The 21,957-nt window shown below is 39.5% G+C and overlaps 1 protein-coding gene across 3 annotated transcripts in view; it reads right to left on the reverse strand.

Moving 5' to 3' along the window:
- PRDM16 (PR/SET domain 16) overlaps positions 1-21,957 on the reverse strand; it is a 385,859-nt gene that overhangs the window by 314,640 nt on the left and 49,262 nt on the right. For all 3 annotated transcript variants that reach the window (XM_074218664.1, XM_074218663.1, XM_074218665.1), the window contains exon 2: positions 17,305-17,355. In XM_074218664.1, the coding sequence (XP_074074765.1) occupies positions 17,305-17,355 (51 nt within the window). The remainder of the gene's footprint in view (positions 1-17,304; positions 17,356-21,957) is intronic.

Here is a 21,957-nt window from a genome sequence, read left to right on the forward strand (position 1 = left end):
TAATGATGAGACAGACTTCCCAGAGAAACTTAATACCACCTGCATCACCAATCTGATTTCCACAGAAACCTGTATTTAGAGGTAGTGGTGGTTGTGGGAGGGGAGAATACTTAGTAAATATATATATATATATATATATACAGGAGAGATGGAGCATGGCTCCATGGATAAAGACAGGTGTTGATGATGTTGGTGACAGATGGTGGGTGGTGGGTGCTGGATGTTGACTGGGTGAGATCATCTGGGGACTAATACTTCAGGAGAATTGTGTAATTTTTTTCCAGACTAAAGTATCCTTTACTCTGTGAGTTTGCAGTCAGAGGTGTTGGGCTTGAATCTCTCATCCATGTAGGAAAGCTTCAGATGACTTCTGTTCCTTCTACATTCACCACATCCCAAACTCTACTCCTCCGATTGGCAGTAGTCTCATTGTTTGAAATCAGGTGAATTCTCAGCTGGAACAAAAATTCCACAGTGCTCTAGTGGCTTCCCCAGAGAATTTCAGTGGGACAGACGTGGATTTATAGAATTAAAATCCTTGTAACCCTATCATCCTTTTGGAAGGGAGGGAGTCCTCATTTCCAACCAGTATCACTTTCCTTAACTCCTTGGCAAGCACAGTGAATGTTGAGAATTAATGGACAATGCGACATGAGGAAACTGTTTTTCTTTCTTAATGGGCAGTCAGGTAGCACAGTGGATAGAACAATAGTCCTGAAGTCAGGAAGACCCGAGTTCAAATTCAGATTCAGACACTTGACACTTACAAGCTGTGTGATCTGAGGTAAGTCACTTAACCCCAATGGCCTCATGTGCAGGGCCATCTCCAGTCGTCCTGATTCATATCTGCAACTGGACTCAGATGGCTCCAGAGGAGAAAATGAGGCAGATGACTTAGCACAAACCCTCTCACTCACATCCAATTCACTTGCTTGTCATGGCATCCTTTCCCTGATGTCATCATCTTCTCTGAGAACAAAGGACAAACAACAATATGGATTCTGTACACTGTGAATCAAAATCTCTGCCAACTCACAAAGCAATTGGAAAAGTCAGGTGGAAACAGATGGCAGAACATTTACAAAGATGACTTTAATCCTAGAAGTAACTCAAAAGACAGCTCATAGTTCTGGAATGGAAAAGACTTCAGAAGTCCCTTAAGGGCAGGGACTGTCCTTAAATTTTGATTAAGTGTATCCTCACTTAGCACAATGAGGAGGCAATGAATGAATGTTTATTGGGTGGAATTGAATCTAGTCCAGTGCCTTTGCTTTATAAATGAAGAAACTGAAACCAGGAGATATTAAGCTACCAGATCAAGATCACAAAGATAGTAAGTGGCAGAAGTAGGATTTGAACTCAGATCCTTGGACTTCAGAGCCAGAACTCTCTATGCTGTTCTACACAATATCAACAGTGTGTGATGTGTGGCCTTGGGCAAGCCACTTAGTCCCATTGCCTTGCAAAAAATTTTTAAAAAAAGAGTATATGTGATTTAAAAAAGGAGAGTTCATCAAGAGGGAGGTATCACAAGAAAATGTTACTTAGTATATTCGGCTGATACCAACTGGCTTCTACCTAGGAGCTTCCAAATTAATTTTAAAAACAAAGACAGACTTCCAGGATACCTTATGCAGATTTGTAGAGCAATGGCAAGAATAATTCAGAATGAGAAGGCGTGGATGACATCACTCAATCAAGCCTTTATCATAATCAACTATGTATTAGGAACTGTGCTGGATCCAAAGACAAAAATGAAATATTCCTTGCCTTCAAGGATCAGATATTCTAGAATCCTTTTCTATAAGGTCACAGGTCCATGGATTTGTCAAAATGTTGCTCAGTCATGTTGCTCATGACCCCATTTGGGGTTTTCTGGTCAGAAATATTGGTATGTTTTAACATTTCCTTCTCCAACTCATGCTACAGATGAGGAAACTGAGACAAACAGGGTTACGTGACTTGCCCAAGGCCACATAGCTAGGAACTATCTGAGGCCAGATTTGAACTTAAGAAGATGAGTCTTCATGACTTCAAGTACAGTGTTCCTCTGGCACTGTGGCACCACCTAGCTGCCTAACTATCAAAATAGAATAATGGAATCAAAATTTCATCTTGCATATGACATAAGTTTTGGCTCCCATGAGTCTCTGGTTGAATAGAAATATCATTTCCATTGTCTCTTGGATAATTTGGCATTTCCAATCTTCACACCAAAGTAGCCAGAGTTCTACCATGGGTCCATGGAGACAGCCTGGTATAGACGGGAAAGTTCAGAACTTGGAGTGAGAAAATTTGAGTCTGACCATCACTAGTGGTGAGACCTTGGTGAAATCATTTAATATCTCTTCTACTCTGTAAAAATAAAAGGATTGGAGTTATGGAAAATAATTTGAAATTAAGGGAACAGAGTCAACAAACTGCTTATATCCTTGGCCCCCAGAGAGAATGGATGAACAGATGGTGGCATATGGATGCAATGGAATCATAGTTAGGTTTGCTGTCATAAATATCTTCCCCACTGTATGTCTGAATAAAATGTGATCAGACTGTAAGAAACAAAGAATACAAGGAACACAAAGAAACATAAGAAGTTTTATATGAACTGATGCAGAGCAAAGAAAGTGGAAGTAAAAGAGAAAAATACATGTAATTACCATAGTGCTATAAATGAAAATATTTTAAAAGGCATCTGGTCTCAGAGTCAAGGCAACAACTGATCTTGGTCACAGAGATGATGAAATGCAATAGACTCCTCTTGGTAGGGAGGTGGACTTTATGAATGTAGAATTCTGCATGTACTATTATGTTGATTATTTTTGCTTCAATTGATTTTTGCTTCAAATTTGTTTCAAGAGAGCTTCTTATGTGTTGGTAATATAAAAGAAAATTACAAAAAGCTAAAGGTATCAGCTAAATTTTAAATGAATAAATAAAATGAAGGAAATTGACTAGATATGAGATGTCAAATTGGCAAACCTCTAAAATTTCCTGAACCAAATTAAAATGTATTTGGGAAATATTTAACAAAAAAATATATAAAAATAAAAAATGTCAATTTGTGATTTTCTTAATATTCAAGACAGGAATTTGTTTCTATAAGTAGAATTTGACATGAATAGAGATGACTTATAAGATCTGTCATAGTTTTAAAACTAAGCCTTCCTGAAATACTTGCTATTTCCTTTATAAATATTTTTATTGACTTAGCCATGTTTCAGGGTTTTGGTTTTTTTGCTCCAGAATGTAAGCTACTTGAGGGCAGGAACATTTTTCTGTATCCTTTAATTTCCAACACCAGTATTTGGCACAGATAAATCTCTTAAATCTTCATTTATTGAATGAATCTATGATCCTATGAGCTTGGATTTAAGGCATCATTTCAAAGATGGATAGAAATTTGACATTCTCTCTGGCAAGATCTAATTGGGGATAAAACCAAAGAAGCAAAATATAGTAGAGAAAGAGACTGAAGCTATCTCCAAATATACAATTCAAAACACATATCTAGCTAATGAGCAATCTCTAATTGTATCTACTAGTCTGTATAAATTCCTTAAGACAAGGAATTAAATTACATTAATTTTTTTTTCCTGAAAGAAGAATTCATTTGTCTATCAACCTTCAAGTGTTACAAGGAACATTCTGGAGTTAAGAAGATATGAGTTAAAATCCTGCCTCTCATTCCCTGTATTACTTTGGGCAAGTCACTTGGTCTCTCTGGGACTCAATTATAAATGAACGGGTTAGACTAGATGATCTCTAATACATTTTACAATTCTAGGTCTTTGATTCTATGAGAAAGAAATCTGTGTCATGATCTTCCTTTTTTGTTTTTTGTTTTTGCAAGGCAATGGGGCTAAGTAACTTGTACAATGTTACACAGCTAGTCAATTATTAAGTGTCTGAGGCTGGATTTGAACTCAGGTCCTCCTGACTCCAGAGCTAGTGCTCTATCCTTTGCACTACTTAGCTGCTCCATGATCTTCCTTTTTTTTAAAAAAAAAAAAAGAAAACTGAGGGTGTGAGAGGCAAGACAGTTTGCCCATGATCACCTAACTAGTGCTATTAGAATATCTATCTATCTATCTATCTATCAATCATCTATCTATCTATCTATCTTCTATCCATCTAAATACACACACACACACACACACACACACACACACATATATATATATATATATAATGTGGTTATATAAAAACATAACCTATAAAATCCTCTCCATTATATATAATTATATTATATTATATAATATATGATAGAAAAGACAGAGAGAGAGAGAGAGAGAGAGAGAGAGAGAGAAACTGGAAGGAAATTAGAGACATTTAGACCTTACTCTCTCATTTTACAGATGAGGAAACTGAGGCCCAAAGAAGGCTGACTTGCCTAAAATCACAGTTATTAGTCACTGGTGGCCAAATCATACTCCAATGCTTACTGTAATCTAACCTTCTTTCCCTATACCCTATTACTTTTAATCAAACTCGGGTCACAAGATTTCAAGGCCAGTCCTCTTTCCATTCTATCAATCTAATCTAAAAGGATAAAACAAAGAGAGAGAAGGGGGAAAGAGGGAGGGTGAGAAAGAGAGAGAGAGAAGGAGAGAAAGATGGGGGTGGGAGAGAGGGAGAAAAGGAGAGACTTTATTTTAGATCCTGCGAGAAAAAATATTAGAAGTCCTCTATTTGTAGACTAAAATGAACAGGAGCCTGTATTTCAGCTTTTAAAATGATGATAATCAGAGTTTGTCATAGAAATTTAATGGAGGCTACCCAGATCATTTTCACTTTGTAGAAAAAGCTCACCTTGGAAGGAGCTAATTCCTGGCCTGTTTCTGACACCCAATACAATGACCATATGAATCTGTGACTCTGTGTGTGTGTGTGTGTGTGTGTGTGTGTGTGTGTGTGTGTGTGTGATCGCACACACGTGTGTGTTTGTGTTTTAAGACTGAAAAGGCTAAATGGGCTCCTTAACTGATATATTTTCCCCCCTCCTAATAGCACTGCCCAACTTAATTAACTCCATCTCGCACACACCTGAAGATTGGAGATTTTATTGGCTCTCCCATCTGGCTTTTATAACGCCAGTTATGTACACAATAAATCCTGCTTCAGAACTTAATTCTGGCTAAGAGAGCCGTCCGACTTGATGTCATCTTTCTTAACAGCACTCATAGAGAGAGACTGTGGAAATCATTAGTAGCTGGAGAGCCCCACACATTGGGGAGTGCCGGGAGCCTGTTTATTTTTAAAATCCTGCTTTATTTTAATAGCAAGTAGTTCCCGCTGAAGTGAAAAGGGCATGGATTTGGATTCAAAAGACCTGGGTTCAAATTCTAGCTTTGCTTCAAACTGACTGTGTGACATTGGTGAATCTCTCTGTCCTGCAGTTTTGATTCCTCCATGAAATAAAGGGGTTAGCTACTAGATGGTTCCTAAATTTGCTTTCAGTTCTAAATGAATAATCCTATGTTTTTTTTTCCCTCTTGCCATTTCCTCCACAGAGATCTAAACAGTTACCAGATCTTGTCATTTCTATCTCCAATACCATTTATCTCCTCCTTCCTACTCAAAGAGGTTCTAACTTAGGTCAAGTCCTTCTTATCTGACACTTGGACTATTGCAACCATCTCCTAAGTGGTCTTCGGGCTTCCTGTCTCTCTGTTCTCCAATCCCCAGATGCAAACTCACATTTGAGCTTGCCCTTCTGCTTGGGAATCATCAATGGTACCCTACCGCCTCTTTTTATAAGATACAAACTCCTCAGTCTGGCATTTAAATCTCTCTACAATCTGGCTTCCATCTGCCCTCCTTCATCTTTTCCTCTTAGAATTACTAGTTTTCTTCAGCTTAAACATTAACCTCTACACAAGGTCTTTCCAAGTCTTCAAATTAAAAAAATACTTTGTCTTTATTTTTATTTGCTCACCTACCCACATGATAAGCAGAATGTAAGATCCTTGAAGACAGGGGATTCCCTTTTTTTTAAGCCTGGGTAGCCCCAATACCTTGAATACAGTAGACATCTAATACACAATTTTTGAATTTAATTTGTAGAATCGGCTCTGTGCGTTCTGGTGAAAACTGTGTAATGTCTCTGATTTGATCCCAGGGTATCTGTATCCCTTCCTCTGGGATTTATAAAGCAGGGGAAATCAAGGTCCATTTGTTTACCTTCGAAGTTAACATCCCAGAGGCTACCTCTCCCAAACTGGGGATGTTTTGTCTGCTCTTCTGATTCGGGCTTTGTCAGAAAATGTCAACGGGGGCAGGAGGGCAGGGGCTTCCTCATGATTGAGGATTTTCTTTCACATGACCTTCCCAAAGCTGATTTGGGGCTCCAGACAGGACAGGCCCTGGCTCTGACAGAGGCCGGCTGGCAGGGGCAGTCTGGGGTCCCCCAGGGCATTCTGGCATTCTTAAACTAACCGGAGGCTGCTGCCATGCCTCCTAGCCACCCTCCCCCTCCCCCATCCCAGCTATATTTCACAAGCTGGCCTAGCCACTTTTCTTGGGGAGGGTGAGAAGCATCCTCTCCTCATCCTCTTTTTTCTTTTGCTTAAGAAGCAAACACATCAACAATAAAAATTTGAGTGGGGGGGACTTTTCTAGTTCCCTTCCTTTCAGGAGGAATTTCAGGGTGATTAGCTTAGAAGCAAAGAAGCTGTAAGAAGGGGAGTCCAAAGTCTGTTTCCCCAAAGGGGTCTAACTTTAGTACCCCCCCAAAAGTCACTTCAGAACAGGAACTAGGCCTTTGGACAAGCAGATCACTTAAAGATGACAACAGAAACAGCAGGTTATAAATTAATGGGAAGAAAATTAATTAGTTGCCTTGTTCCCTGGACTAATCTGGTGGTTTAAAGCTGGTTTAATGAAAATGTAGATAAAGGAAAGAGAACTGGGGGGTGGAGAATGAACTTAATATGGAAGGGAGGTGTTGGGGTGGGGGAGAGAATGATAAAAGGTCACCTTTCTAATGAAACCCGGAAGTCGTCACCAAGTCTTGGGCTTGCCATAGCTTCCAGATCAGATATACATTAGTGTGCCATTAATCATCCTTATCGGTCCTGAATATTGACAATATTGAGAACTGAAACTCATCACCCGGTACCAAGTTCAGGGGCTGCTGGCTGTAGGCTAGTTTAGAGGTCATCTGGGTGGCGTCTATCCTCGATAGGGCCCTGTCCCTTGATTTATGTTCCCAAGGGCCTCCAAAGAAAGACTCTTCAGATAAGCAGATGTCAACAGGTTCCCCCCCTCACACACACACCCCCTTAAATTGGCCAATGGGGGTCAGGGCTGAGGAATGGTTGAGTGGAAGATAGGAGAAGGAAGAAAGGAAGCAACCTATCAATAATACCAAAGGGCAAAGTGGAGGGAAATCCATCAAAGGTAGCTGCCAAAAAAAAAAATAAACCAACCAAAAAACCAGTTGAAGGTGGGGGGGCAGGTGAGGGGGGACAGAGTCGGCCCAGTCAAGGTTGGACTTTCTGACTTTCCGGTCCTAGCTCTCGATGCATTGGCCCCTCTTCACTTTGGGGGCTTTGATTCAGCAAAATCAAGGATGCAAACTTCTTAGGAGTACTTAGTTTCCATGGCAACCAGAGCTGACCTCCCTTATTATTGTTCTCGAGAGGGGACTGACTTTACTCTATGTTCATTCACTGAATTAATGGACTCCTAGTTCTTTTATTAGCGGCTGGCTCACAATGGCAAGAGAGACATGTTGTAAAAAAAAAAGGCCCTCTCCCCCAACTGTCCGGCCCTTTGTCCGAGGCTTATTGGAATGAAGCAGGCCTATTCAGCCAAAGATTATCAAAACCAACTCGGGGCTGCCTCTGTTTGCAGCAGCTAAGTATACTTTGATTTCATAAAGACATAACTGATATAACAAGCAAATTAGAGCCCTCTACGAAATGGCTGGATCGATGAGCAAGACCCCAGGAGGACCGGATGGTGAATATCAAGGCTCTTTCCTGCCATTTCCAGGGACAATTCTGGTCAGCCCAGAGGGCCATGATCTGGGCAAGGTTGGGGGGTGGGGAAGGTGGGGGGGGGGAGACAACAGCTAAATGAACCTGAATAGAGGAGTTTCTCACCATTGAGTTAAAGAAGTCGAGTTCCAAGATTGAAAGGTTTATTCCCTTGTCCACTAGGGGTTGTAGCTGGTTGCAAAGCCCTCTCTCATCTCTACAGAGGTTTATGCTGTATTGTAAGACTTGGAAATTGGGAGCACATTTGGGACCCACTCCTGGGACAAAAGGTTCTAATCTTCAGCCTTCTCTCCTCTTGGGGTCATAGACTGAGGTCATCTTGTTCAACCCATTCCTCTAACTAGGAAGGAATTAAGAACCAAGAAGGGTAAAAGTGACTCAATGGTATATAATTAGTAAACATTATAGGCAGGATCTGACCCCAGGACCACTGTTCTTTCCACTATGTCATACAAATTGTAGCTCACAAAGCGATTAGTATAAAAACAAAATCCTTTAAACCTCAGAGATGTATAATATCTCAGATGGGGAAACACTTTATTTCTTACCCCAATCCTAGCCTAACTTCTCTCCATTGCTTGCCGAAGCCACCATTTGAAAAGATACAGCTGTTTTGTGATCCAATGGTAGATGTGGAACTTAAGAGAAACCTTTAGAATTCATCTAGTGTAAACCTTTCATTTAGGAAATGAGAGAAACTAAGAGAAAGAATTGTCCAAAATTATCATAGGTAGCAAGTATTGTAAGCTTGATTTGTGTGTGTGTGTGCACTTGTTGGGTATAGGGAGGGTAGGGAGCATTCTGGAAAAGCTGCCAGTACATTAGATCTGGAGTTGGAAGCCCTGATTGGAAAAAGTATTGGCATGGAAGGCAGAGCTAAGAATTGAATCTGGATCCTTGGATTCTTGAACTAAGTCTTTTCCCATTGATCTAACCAAGACCTAGACTCCAGTTTTAGTGACCTTTCCATAGCATTATTAGATTTTCCTGTTTCCCCAACTCTCACCTATCCAAAACACAGGCACACAGACACAGACATACAATCAAATCCTACTTTTAATAAGAAAAAGACTCCCCTATAACCCCAGCAGAGGGTTCATCCTAGGAAGCCAGGCATTAAAAGGACTCTTCGTTCTCTAAACAAGTTGAGTTAAATCTTAAATTAGAACTGTGAGTGAGCATGTGTGTGTGTGTGTGTGTGTGTGTGTGTGTGTGTGTGGTGCATCTGGTATTATGATAGACCCTGCTTAGGCCTCAGGGTGTGTGGCCTCCCCCAAGTAATTGCTTCACAAAAGACAGTTAGCGGTTCCCTCCGTCTTCTCGCTACCTTCCAGCCTGCTTATTGAAGTCTGATTTCTGGCTCCTTGGAACCATCCTTTATCAAGCCCCAGTCATCCCATTGGGAGAGGCCCTCGGAGACCTTTCGACATCCCCTGTTACCAGAGGCCATTCCTGATGGCCCAGACTATAGAAAATGTCTTCACAACAGCCCAGTGGGACAAGCTATGGTTATAATATCCAAATAATCATTTCACAAATTATCATAATTATGAGCCAATCATCCAGTTTTGACAAAGCCGGGTGCAAATATCAGATGACTTTTATGACCTGTGGCATTTTGTACAACATAATAAACTTGGATAGATTTATGAGCCTATCTCTCTCTCTCTCTCTCTCTCTCTCTCTCTCTCTCTCTCTCATTCTTTTTCTTTCTCGTACAACTTTATTAGCTCTAATTTATTTGGTACTCTCCATCTGAGCAATGCATTTTAGTGGGATTGATGCTGCCTTAGGGCAGTGATCTGATATGAAGCAAGGCGCTTGAGAAGCCCCAGTGGGGTCTCCTTCCCTTTTTTGTTCACCCCCACCTTAGTCTTAGGTCCATGAGAGCAAATTCATCGTTATTTATTTATTAAGTGGGGGGGGGGGGAGTGGGGGAGAGAAAAAAGATCAACTTTGGTTTTCATTTTCTCCCTAGTCATACTGTATTAACACTTCCTTACATTACAAGCTGTAAAGAGAAAATAAACAAAAATTGGACAAAGAGCAAGACTGTTTGGTGTGATGTGTCCCCCGCCCCCCCTTTCCTTCCTTCCACCCTTTCATATCAACCAAGAGATTGAATCTAACTCTCTTTCACTGATATTATCTCGCCCTGTGTAGGATATTCATGTTAACAGATAAATTCCAGCTCTGGAGAAAGTCAAAGAATAAATTTACAGCCTTTTGCCAAACGTCTATCCTATTGGATTTTGATAAGAGGGCTATTGAGCTTTAATGATGCCGTCTATCCATTTTTAGCTGGCCCTTAACATGTCTTTTTTATTTGTCCCCGAAGCCTCTTCACCAGCTCTTTTCATTACAAGTTTCTCAGCTTACTCTCAAGGGAGACAGAGTGGACAAGAGTGATGGATAGATAACTCTATAGATTATCTCCCACAGATGTTTTCTCTCCAGTAGCCCCTAGGCTATTCCCTCTAAGTAAACAGAGACTAAATAGAGAGTCTAGTGAAGAGAGAAGTCCCTGAGGTCTCCTGTCACCACACTCAGAAAAACTCGTACATCCTGAAGAAGGGTTTTTGCAAAGGCCTTTCCTTTCTACACCACCCCCACCCCTATCCCCAGCTTGAATCCCTGACATTCATCCAAAGTGACTTTTAAGGAAAAGCTAAAGACACTCTGGGTTATCCCACAGAAGACATCATGCAGGGAAAATGAGAACATTTCCAATTGGGGCAGAGACTTTCCATCCTTCACCTCTCCCATAAGGCTAAATCAGAATGCTGTGGAGCTTGGGTTACTTTGCAGTTAGTTGGAGGAACTGCAGGGAGGGAGAGAGGAGGCAGAGAGGCAGAGGCCAACCCCCCCATCTCCACCCCCCCAACCCTGGTGCCCCTTAGAAGGGAAGAATGAAGTCACTGATGATTGATAGGCAGGGGGCTGGGCGGCTAGAAGGTTTCAGAAATAGTCTAGTCTTTCTCCTCACCCCTCCTCCCTGGCATGAATCTTATTTTTGTCGGCTAAGCTCTTCTCTAACTAAAATATTAAAATCCAAATATTTAAAAAGATAATATATAAGTATATAATAGAATTATATAATATGTGTACCTTATATTATATTAGATATAAGAATAACAAATAGTAGAAATAGAGCTGGAAGGAGCTGTAATAGTCATCCTTTAATTCAGTCCTAATCCATTAAACTATGGGCTCCTTTGAGAACAGAGTATATGTTTTTGCCTTTCTTTCTAGGTAATCCCTAGAAATTAGCACAGTATCTAGTATTTAGTAGGTGTTTGATGATAATGATGATGATGATGATGACGTTGACGACATTATTCCTTTGTTCTCAAGGAAGAACATGATATCAGAGAGATGATGCCATGACATGAAATGGATTTGAGGCAGGGAGTGCTGTGCTAAGTCACCAGCTTCATTTTGTCCTCCAGAACCATCAGGGTCCAGTGGCCAGATATGAATCAGGTCCTAAATATGAGGTAATCAGGATTAAATGATTTACTCCAAATCACACAGCTAGTAAGTATCAAGTATGTGAAGTTGGATTTGAACTCAGACCCTCCTGACTTCAGAGTCATCATTTTATACACTGTGCCAGATAGCTGCCCTTGGTACCTAATAAAAGTTTGTTGAGTACGAATTGATAGATAAGGAAATTGAGTCTGAGAGAGGAGAAATATCTTTGCTTTCTACAGAAAACCTCTTTCAAAGACTTGTACTTAGGTTGGCTAGGTGGCATAGTGGATAAAGCACCGGCCTTGGAGTCAGGAGTACCTGGGTTCAAATCCGGTCCCAGACACTTAACAATTACCTAGCTGTGTGGCCTTGGGCAAGCCACTTAACCCCATTTGTCTTGCAAAAAAAGACTTGTACTTGATTGGTATTATTGACAATAAGACAGAAACATTGGTGGGAAAAAAACAAATTGGGAAATCTCTTGACATGGGATCTGTGATAGACTATGTCACTTGGTTTAAGGACAAGCATCCCTAAATCAAAAGTCAATGAGCCTTTATTAAGTGCCTACTATATGCTACACACTGTGCCAAGCCTTGGGAGATATGAAGAAAGGCAAAAAGTAGATCCTGCCCTCAAGGTGCTTAGAGTTTAAGGGGGGAGACAAGTGTACAAACAACTATGTACAAAGAAGATATAATCAGAATAAATTGAATATAATTAGCAGAAGGAAGGTACTAACATTAAAGGAGATCAAGAAAGTGCTATCATCAGAGAGGCTCATTAGTATACTGATCATGGGGGTGAGGGATTTGTAATAGTATTTTTTCAATTTTTCACTTTTTTCAATAGCTAACTCCCAAATTGTATCCACCCCATCATAGATAGATTTCTCTTGGTATCATATGGTAGGCATACTTACTTGATATAGTAAAGAATACATAATTAGAGTTCATTCTTCTATGATTGCTATTATTCCATAACCCCATGGCTACCATTCCAGTACTATTGCTGTTGTTCAGTTACTTCCAACTCTTCAAAACCTGATTTGGAATTTTCTTGGCAAAGATACCCGAGTGATTTGCCATTTCCTTCTCCAGCTCATAGTATAGTTGAGGGAATTGAGGCAAGCCGGGTTAAGTGACTGAGGTCACACAGCCAGTAAGAAGTATGTGAGGTGAGGTCAGATTTGAACTCAAGTCCTCCTGACTCTATGGGCAGTGTTGTAACCACTGTACCAACTAGCAGTTCTATTACCACTTTATTTTACTGTTATAGCTATCCTACCCACATCTTAACTTTCTCCATCTCAGTTTTGAAATATCATAAGTTAGTCTAAGAAAGTAAATGAGAATTTGGGGAAAATTTTGAAGAAACCACAGATGAAAAGTTAAGCTAGCAGATGAGACAGAAAATATTTAGGAACTCAGAAATGAATATATATATATATAATGTGTGTGTTGTTTAATATCAATATAGTTTATCTTTTACTATAATAATTCAGACTTCTCTGATATGAAGGGAGGGCTAAAAATTTTACATGAATTTTCCAAATCATGAGGTTTCATGCCCTTAAACCTAGGGGTGGGGAATGTCCAATTCATGGATCATTTGGTCTGGTACTGCCAAGACAACCACAGGCAGGATTCAAAATTCGATAAATCTAGGGACTTTTTAGGGGTGAATTAATTAAATGTTTGATCAAATACAGCAGTGAAATGATATTATAAATATCCAAATGCAGGAAAAAGGTTCCCACTCCTTCCCTAAACCCTATGGAAGGGATAACTGTACTCTATGATTTTTTTGTCAATACAACTGCCATGCTATAATTTTAATAAATTTTTATTAAAACTTGAATTTGACTGCTACTCTGTTGTACCTTCCAGTTTTGTAGTAGAGAGAAGTCTGATCTTTGCATTCTGAAGAGCTCGGTTCAAGTCCACAGTGGCTTTATGAATGTCTTATCTTCCAACCACCACAATGCCCCCTATAACTCTGAATGGAAGAGCAGGTGCTGATTCTCATTGGTAGAGGGAGCTTTTCCTTACAGATTCAATTTTCAAAAGACCCTAGGAAATACATCAGTGATGTCCTGATCTCTTTGATGCAGACATTCCCTCCAAGGATCCAGACAACAGCTCAGTTAGCTACATCTTCTTATTTTGTGTGACTATTGTCCATGACTTCACACAAATCCTGCACAGGGTTCCACCCAACATCCTGAGGGCTTTTAAAATTGGGGGGAGGAAGGCTTCCTCTAAATATCTGGAGGAGTCCAACTATTCATCATGACCCTTCTTTCCACACGCCCAGTCTGATGATACAAGAGTGTCTGGGTTTCCCATTCATAAGAGGACTTATCTCATAAAAACTCATGGTTACCATTGTTATTCATGATTTCATTTATCAATAGTTTTTGCTGAAAACCTTCAATAGAATCCATGGAGATATCACACTATTTCCCACAAATGCCATCATCTCCCGCATTTTACAGAAAGACATCTGAAATGTAGAGAATTTCACTGACTTGTCCAAAGTCACACTAAGAGTGGGGTGGTTCTGAATTTCTTCAGTCCCATACTTCATACATTAGGCTAATTTTGTACTGTTCTTGTTTTCCCCCTACCCAATCCTGTATACAGATGGCCCAGAGATTTGCCCCATTTCAAGAAAACCTTGAGAAGACATTTTCAAAATTAAAAGTGATGTTAGGAGAAATTCTTTGTATAAAAATTAAAGAGGGGCAGCTAGGTGGCACAGTGGATAAAGCACCGGCCCTGGAGTCAGAAGGACCTGAGTTCAAATTTGACACAGTGTGGCCTTAAGCAAGTCACTTAACCTCATTGCCTTAAATAAATTTTTTAAAAGAAATACTAAAAATTAGAGGAGAGAAAGACTTCTGTCTAATGATAATTAGTAGAACTTTTCCTAGTTATGCTACTACTAGGCATATTAGGTAACTTACCCAGGGTCACACCCAGGGTCACACAACTAGAAAGTATCTGAGGTTAATTTGAATTCGGGTCTTCTGGACTCCAGACCCAGAGCTCATTGTGCCACCTGGCTGGACTCAGCTATTTATATTTCATGTTCCAGAATCTCCTCTTTGGACCAGCCCATTTTCCCTAAAATAACATCTGCCCTGACTGTCAGATAATTTAGGAGCACAGAATGTCATTCATTCAGATCCAGATTATCTGGGGTCTGAGTTCAGTGGCTGTCAGACTTCCAAGTAGTTGTCTGTGTCCTATGTAGTCATGACTGTGGGAAATGAGGATGGAAACAGTAAGATATCCTCTCAAATTCACCTTTCTGTTGTTAGAAGGAAACCATTTCTCCAGATCATCCTCTGCCTTTTACAAAACCCATGTGCCCAATGTTCTCTGAAATAACTACCATAGAATTCAAGAGGGAGGGGGCAGAGTAGAGAATTTTTCCTGATTCTATGCTTTAGGAAAAAAAATATTTTTTGAGTTGAAAAGCTGTCTATCAATTGTCTCTTCACAAACCATTACATTTAGACTTGAACTCTTTACCTTACAGCTCTGACCTTTCCTAGCCTGGCTGTAAAACCCTACTACCCATCTCTCCATAAATTTACCACCTCATAAACCCTTGCTACTGTTCCCCTACAATGCCCTTCAGCGACATAATGTCCCAGAGTGGATCCTTGCTCCAAGTGACTAAATGGCTGTGCTCCAGACTAAAGAGTGGGGAAAGACAATATTTTGTTTGGAGGCAGAGGGGTGGGTATACTTTTAAAGTGTGTAGAATTAGTCCCCTTACAGGAGAAAGCAAAAAAAAGTCAAATTATGTGCTTTTTAATAAGAAGAAATAATAACTCCTACTGTCTTGGTCTTGTATCCTTTAGGAAAATTATTACTTGTTGGCAATAGGATGTCAAGCAGACAATTAAAAAATTGAGAGGGAGATAGAGAGACAGACAGACAGAGACCAATAGAGGTAAAAGCAAGGCAGCATAGCTCATTTTGCATTGTGATGAAATGAAGACTTAAGAAAGACCTCAGTGCTCATCAGCCTGGGAAAATTTATTTCATTCTGCTAAGTGGTTTTTGAGAATCAGAATAACGTTTTCAGTCACCTTCTCAACCCGTGTCTTCTCAGACAAAAAGATCCCACTGAGGCACAGACACTTCCAATGAGTTATGGAGATTAGAAAGGTAAAAAGTTCATCCTTCTTGCTAGAGGTCCCTCGTAGGGTCAGAAACTGAGCCCTATGGGAAACCTGATTTCTAAATAAAGGTCTATTGGAGTTAACCTAGTAAGAGGAGACTGGTTCTCCCCACTGCAGATAGATATGTCTAAAGATTGTGTCTCCAGTTCTCTCCGGAGCCGGACAGGGATAGGGTTTCATCATATTTGGCAGAACCCTATGAGTGTTTTCTTTTAACTCTCAAAGTTCAGAAATGATGAGTAAGATGGCTCCCATATCCCTATATTAGGGCCTCGGCCCAAATTCAAAATATATGACGGCGTTGCCAATTCCAAAATATGTGACAACATTTCTCAAGCACGCATTTTGACCAGGAGAAATCCAATAGTCATTCTCACATTGAGAAAATAACCCTCGATGGGAATTTGATTACAAAAAGTCAATTCACTAATAGCAAATAGGACCATATTACTCTTCCCAGTGGGGATCTGGATAAGAAAGATCTGGATGAGACTTGCTATGGTTTATTCTGGAAATATTTTTAACCAACAGGAAGCCTGCCATTTTTACCTTAAGGGAAAAAGCCAAAATAAGAGACGATCCTCCTTCCTTAGTTCAGGAAACAGAACAACAACTGAATGAAAGGTCTATCGTACTGCTTGATTACTAAAATCACACAGCAGTTGCTGCTAGTGGTATGAGCCCTCCCATTAGAGAGATGCCTCTCTGTCCATGTGAGTCAAGCTGTGGTAGGGTAGTTAACAGTCTAGCGAGTGCAAGGTTGGTTATCGGACTGCTTTGGGATGGATATTTGCTTCTGAATTTAATAGCTGGTCGACTTAACTGATGTCTTCTTTCTATATGAGAAAGGATTAGCCTTTCCCATTGTTGAATTTCCAGTTAGAAATATTGACTATGCCTACTCATTTGTTTTCAAAGTTAATGGAGTATGTTTAAAAATCCACAAATGTACATGTGTGTACATACACGTGTCTATTGCATGTATGTGTTTACACATCTAGACATGTGTGTGCACATAAATATTACTTTGCCCTTGCCTTTCTAAAGGAGCCTGATACTAAAGTATTTCATGTATCTATATATGCATGTGTTTAGATTCCTTTGGATGTGCTTGCGGATCTCATGGAAATAGGTTTATAAGCAAAATTATTTTATGCTATTTACATATGATTATTGGTGTATTTGCATATACATCATTTGCATATATTATGTAGATGAAGGAACATAGAGCATCGATATAGCCATTGAAATTCAGAGCAGATCTATATAAAAGTATAGCAATAATAACTTCTAAAATAATCTAATAGCTGCCACCTCCCAAAGTGGTGAAACCCCTTCTTGACTTGGAAGAATTAGGATCACACAACAAATGACTCCCCTACCTGCTCACAATGTCCTCAGTTTCCTAAACTGAAAGCATTATGATTTCACGCGAATCTTGGTTCTGTCAATCCACATGAACAAGTGAGGTTTCCATGCATCCTGTCTGTCTTAAATAGGCACTTAACATCCAAATACGCACTTAACATCCAGAACAGATGTGGCCCTGGGACTCACACAGAATCCCAGGACCACTAAGAGCACCTGGGAAGCCTGTACCACACAGTGACATAGCAGCAAAAGATCTCCTACCTTTTTGATGCAGCCTTCTGGAGACACCACATCAGAATCAGTCAGCACTTGCTGCAAAATAATGATGAAAAAGAATATTAGTTTGGGATTCAAGTATCAATAGCTTTACACGACATTTTGGAAAGAAGTCTTTTGATTTATACTAGAGGGCAAACCACCCTGGAGGTTGCTAAAGGGCCAGAGTGGCAAAGTGGATTGTATACTTCGGTTGATCCCTATGAGCTCTCTGACTCTGGGCAAATTACTTAACCTTTCTGTATACCTAGCAATTAAACTTCTTGGTGTGGTTTGGTAGAAAAAGCACTGGAGATGTACTCTGGATTCAGAATAGGTTCTGTCACTAGCTAGCTGCATGACCTTGGACAGATCACTGCCCCTCATTCATTACCTTGCATATATTTAAACTCAGAGATGCATACCTTGGAACCCTTGACATAATTTGAACAGGTGCTCCTCACCTTATGTCGTAGACCTTTTGTTTGGCTAAGGAAACCTAGAAAATCCTTCTCAGAAGCATGTTTTTATGCTCGTAGATAATTCTAAACTATATTTACAAGTCATTGAAAATCAAGATGTAAATGTTTGCTGAACTTCACAGATCCCCTGAAATCCATCCTCAGACTCATTGCAGGGTCATAAACCTCAAATTAAGAACCCTTAAAAGAGGGTAAACTTTTTGAGGATGGGGATTAGTTTGTTTTATTTTTCTATATCCTCAGCACCTTCCATAGCATCCGGCACAAAGTAGGTCCCTGATAAATACTTGTTGACTGACTGTTTCAATTCTCTGTCCCTCATTTTCCTCAACTGTAAAATAAGGGAGTTAAACTATATTATCTTAAATATGCCTTTTAGGGTAGACCAGAACCTTAGCATGAGAGTTCATTAAAGTTAATTAAAAGGAGTTCTTAGGGGCAGTTAGGTGGTCTAGTGGATAGACCACTGGCCCTGGAGTCTGGAGGATCTGAGTTCAAATCTGGCCTCAGACACTTAATACTTGCTTAGCTGTATGACCTTGGGCAAGTCCCTTAACCCCATTGACTTGGAAAAACTCCAAAAAGAAAAAAAGACCTTTGGTTGAACCTTCCATTTCTACCATCTCATTTCTTATCCTACTTAGAAAATCCAATTTCTGGCTTAATTCTTTAGTTAAAATGGGACAATGTATAGCTCAGTGGTTCTTGTTATTAATAATTAAAATATTTTCATATTTGTAATTATAATTAATAATGATAAATAACATTTATGCAGCACTTAAATCTATAAAACCTCTCATATGCAATGTCATTTGAATCTTACAATATGTTTGAGAATGTTGGCCATTACTTTAATAATTAAAATATTTTCATGTTGTGATTAAAATTCATAATGATAAATAACATTTACATAGCACTAAAATCTATAAAACCTCTCATATGCAATGTCATTTGAATCTTACAATACATTTGGGAATGTTGGCCATTATAATGACCATTTTACAGATGAGGAAACTGAGTTTTAGAGAGATTAAGCAATTTTCTTGGGGGTCATAATTCTAATTTGTGTCAGAGGGAGGATTTGAACCCAGATTGTGCTGGTATGAAAATTCATGATCTATCCTCCACCCCATAATGCCCGTGCAACCCACCCAAACAATCCACTCCCAAAGTGTACTGGTACATTTGTGTGATGGGCAAATCCAATTTATCCAGTTAATCTGTCAGTTTGCTTAGTTTATAAAGCACGTTCAGGCCCATTTGGATTAAAGGTGCTATGTATACACACATACACATAAATTCTCAAGTTGTTACTTTAAGAATAAAAACTAGGGTTTGAAACTAAGATTAAGAAAACAAAATGAGAAACTGTTGGCAAATTCAGGGGTCCCTCTTTTTTTTAGCCCCCCTCCCCTGAAAACCACACTTTTAAAAGAGACAGCCAATACCCACAGAGGCCAGGTGAAATGGTCCCAAAGACCAAATTCCAAAATGTCGTCTAATTGGTCTTAGCTCAGCTGTAATAACAATAAGTCATATTTTTAAATGTTAAGAATTCTAACCAATTTGGTATTTTATGTTTCTTTTAATAGATCCCGAAATTGCGGTTTGGAAAGTCTCTGAAAGCAAACAGAGAACGAAAGGTGAACACCCGGAGCAGTGAAACAGAAACGTTTTCTGCAGAGAAAACAGCAAGAGATGAAGGAGGTTAAGTAGTTCATAATAAACTATTCCATGCAATTTTTATTGGTCAGCCTAGGTGGAGATGGGGGGGGGGGGACTGATGCTTTACAGACCAAAACCAGAGGTACCAACTTTAGTGAACCTTGATCCTGTTATACTCGCCAACTCCACCCCTGGCCCCTAGAGCAATCGGTCTCGTTTCTCATTTTTGAAATAAAGAGTCAGGGAGTCCTGGCTGAATTCTTAGCAAATTCCTTGACTTCTGAAAGGAGAATGAGCCTGGCCACCTGGCTGTTCAGAGAACTCTGTCTCTAGCCTCTAATGTTGGAACCATTTCATCAGGGACCAGAGAAATGATTGTGAAGACTCAAGAGGAATATTAAGGTTGGAAGCTGAAAAGTTGAAAGACTTTCATATTAAAGCTTTTAATTCATTATTCTAGGATGGTGACATGTAAAAGTAAATTTTCCATTTATTTTAACTGGTGAGGGTAAAACCCAGAACAGATCGTTTTGATAGGACCTGGATAAACTGGCACACTACTACAATGCTGGTGGAATTGTGAACTGATTCAACAATATGGGGGGGGGGGGGATTACATGAGCAAAGTGACCAACTGACCCATACATTTTGATTCAGAGATTCCATTCATGGTCATATATGCTTTAAAAAAAATATTTAAAAACAGCGTTGGGGTGGGGGGGTAGCTTATCATACTAAGGGCTGTTAGGTGGCTAAATGGATACAGTGCCAGCCAGGAGTTAAGAAGACTTATTTTATAGAGTTCAAATCTGATCTTAGACACTTTCTACCTGTGTGACCCTAGGTAAATCACTTAATTCTATTTGTCTCAGTTTCCTCATCTGTAAAATGAGCTGGAGAAGAAAATGGTAAATTATTCCAATATCTTTGCCAAGAAAATTCTAAATAGGGTCAGAGAGAGTCAGACATGACTCAAAAAACTAATGTTCCATATAATTTGGGGACAATAAGTATTTGATACTATTATTATTATTATTATTATAAGCATGGAATATGGAGCTGGGTCTTTGAGGAATTCAGAGAAGCATGAGGAGATTTGCATGAACTAACACAGAGTACAGGAAACAGAACTAAGAGAAGAATCATAGGCTCATAGATTTGGGGTTGAAAGGGATTTGAGTGTTCATCTAATCCAACTTCTTTGATTTCCCCAAGTTCCACAATGACTATAATCATATTCATTAAAGAACCATTATTATTGGACAAAACTATGATGAACTATAATTAACAAACTTGAACCCTGAGAATAAATACTGTAACATGCTTCCCTCCTCTTAGCAGACACGAAGCAAACTATGGGTGAAGGATACTGTACATGCTGTCAGTCTTGGTCTCTGACTTTGTTTAATTGCTGTCTTTTATCACAAGGGGATAATTCAGCTTTGGGACTAATGGCAAGCATGTGTGGGCTGATTCCAGAAATGACTAGTATAAAGACAGAAGATATGAATAAAATTTATTTTAAGAAAAAATAAATTAATAATAACCAGTGAGGATATGAGCCAGTACCATAGGAACCCTTTAATCTGACTTAAGCAAATAGGGGAAGACCTATGGTTTCTCAATATCATTCCTGTACCCCATGAACAACTTTAGCCACAGAAACAAGTGGTTGTTGGAAATCCCCAAGGGGGCTGCAATGCAAAATTCTGAAGCCTCTCAGATAACTAAACATAGATACAAAGGGAGAGCATTCATTAGAAAGAATTCTCTTGTTTAAGGACTCTCACTTGGGTCTTGCCCCATGCCCTTTGCAATGCCATGGAAGAATGGAATGCAGGGTTGAACTACTCATCCCACAGTACTGCCACTGCCTTGGATACTTTCTAGCATTTAATATGTGTATATATATATATATATATATATATATATATAGAGAGAGAGAGAGAGAGAGAGAGAGAGAGAGAGAAAATCAATGATCTCCTATTGTAGAGGAACTCTAGTCAGTCTTGTTTTCTGGAATCCCTCCAAAAATTCTTCTCCAAAAGTCACACCCTCAACAAGTGACCAGAGAATCTCAATCTGGCCATAGCATAGCAAAACTTCAAATGACAATATACTAAATATTTCAAGGGACACCATGTGAATCTTTTTGAGGCACGATTACATGCTGGCATGCTCCAGCTGTAACTAACCCCAAACTGATTATATTACACAGGCAGATCACAAAGAGCCTGCATAAATAGTAATGTTACCCATTTATTGCATGAGCCCAGATAAACTATCATGGGATTGGGGGAGGTAGAGGAAAGATCAAAGAACTTGATCATTATTAGTATATCATATAATCATTATTAGTATATAAAGCTTTTAATCCATTACTCTAAGAAATGATATCTAGGATGGAGACATTATTTTAACTGGTGAGGGCAAGAACCAGAACAGATAATGTTGATAGGACCTGGATAAACTGGCACACTACTACAATGTTGGTGGAATTGTGAATTGATTC

The sequence above is a fragment of the Macrotis lagotis genome, chromosome 1 (assembly GCF_037893015.1).
Source record: "Macrotis lagotis isolate mMagLag1 chromosome 1, bilby.v1.9.chrom.fasta, whole genome shotgun sequence".
NCBI classification, from domain to species: Eukaryota; Metazoa; Chordata; class Mammalia; order Peramelemorphia; family Peramelidae; genus Macrotis; species Macrotis lagotis.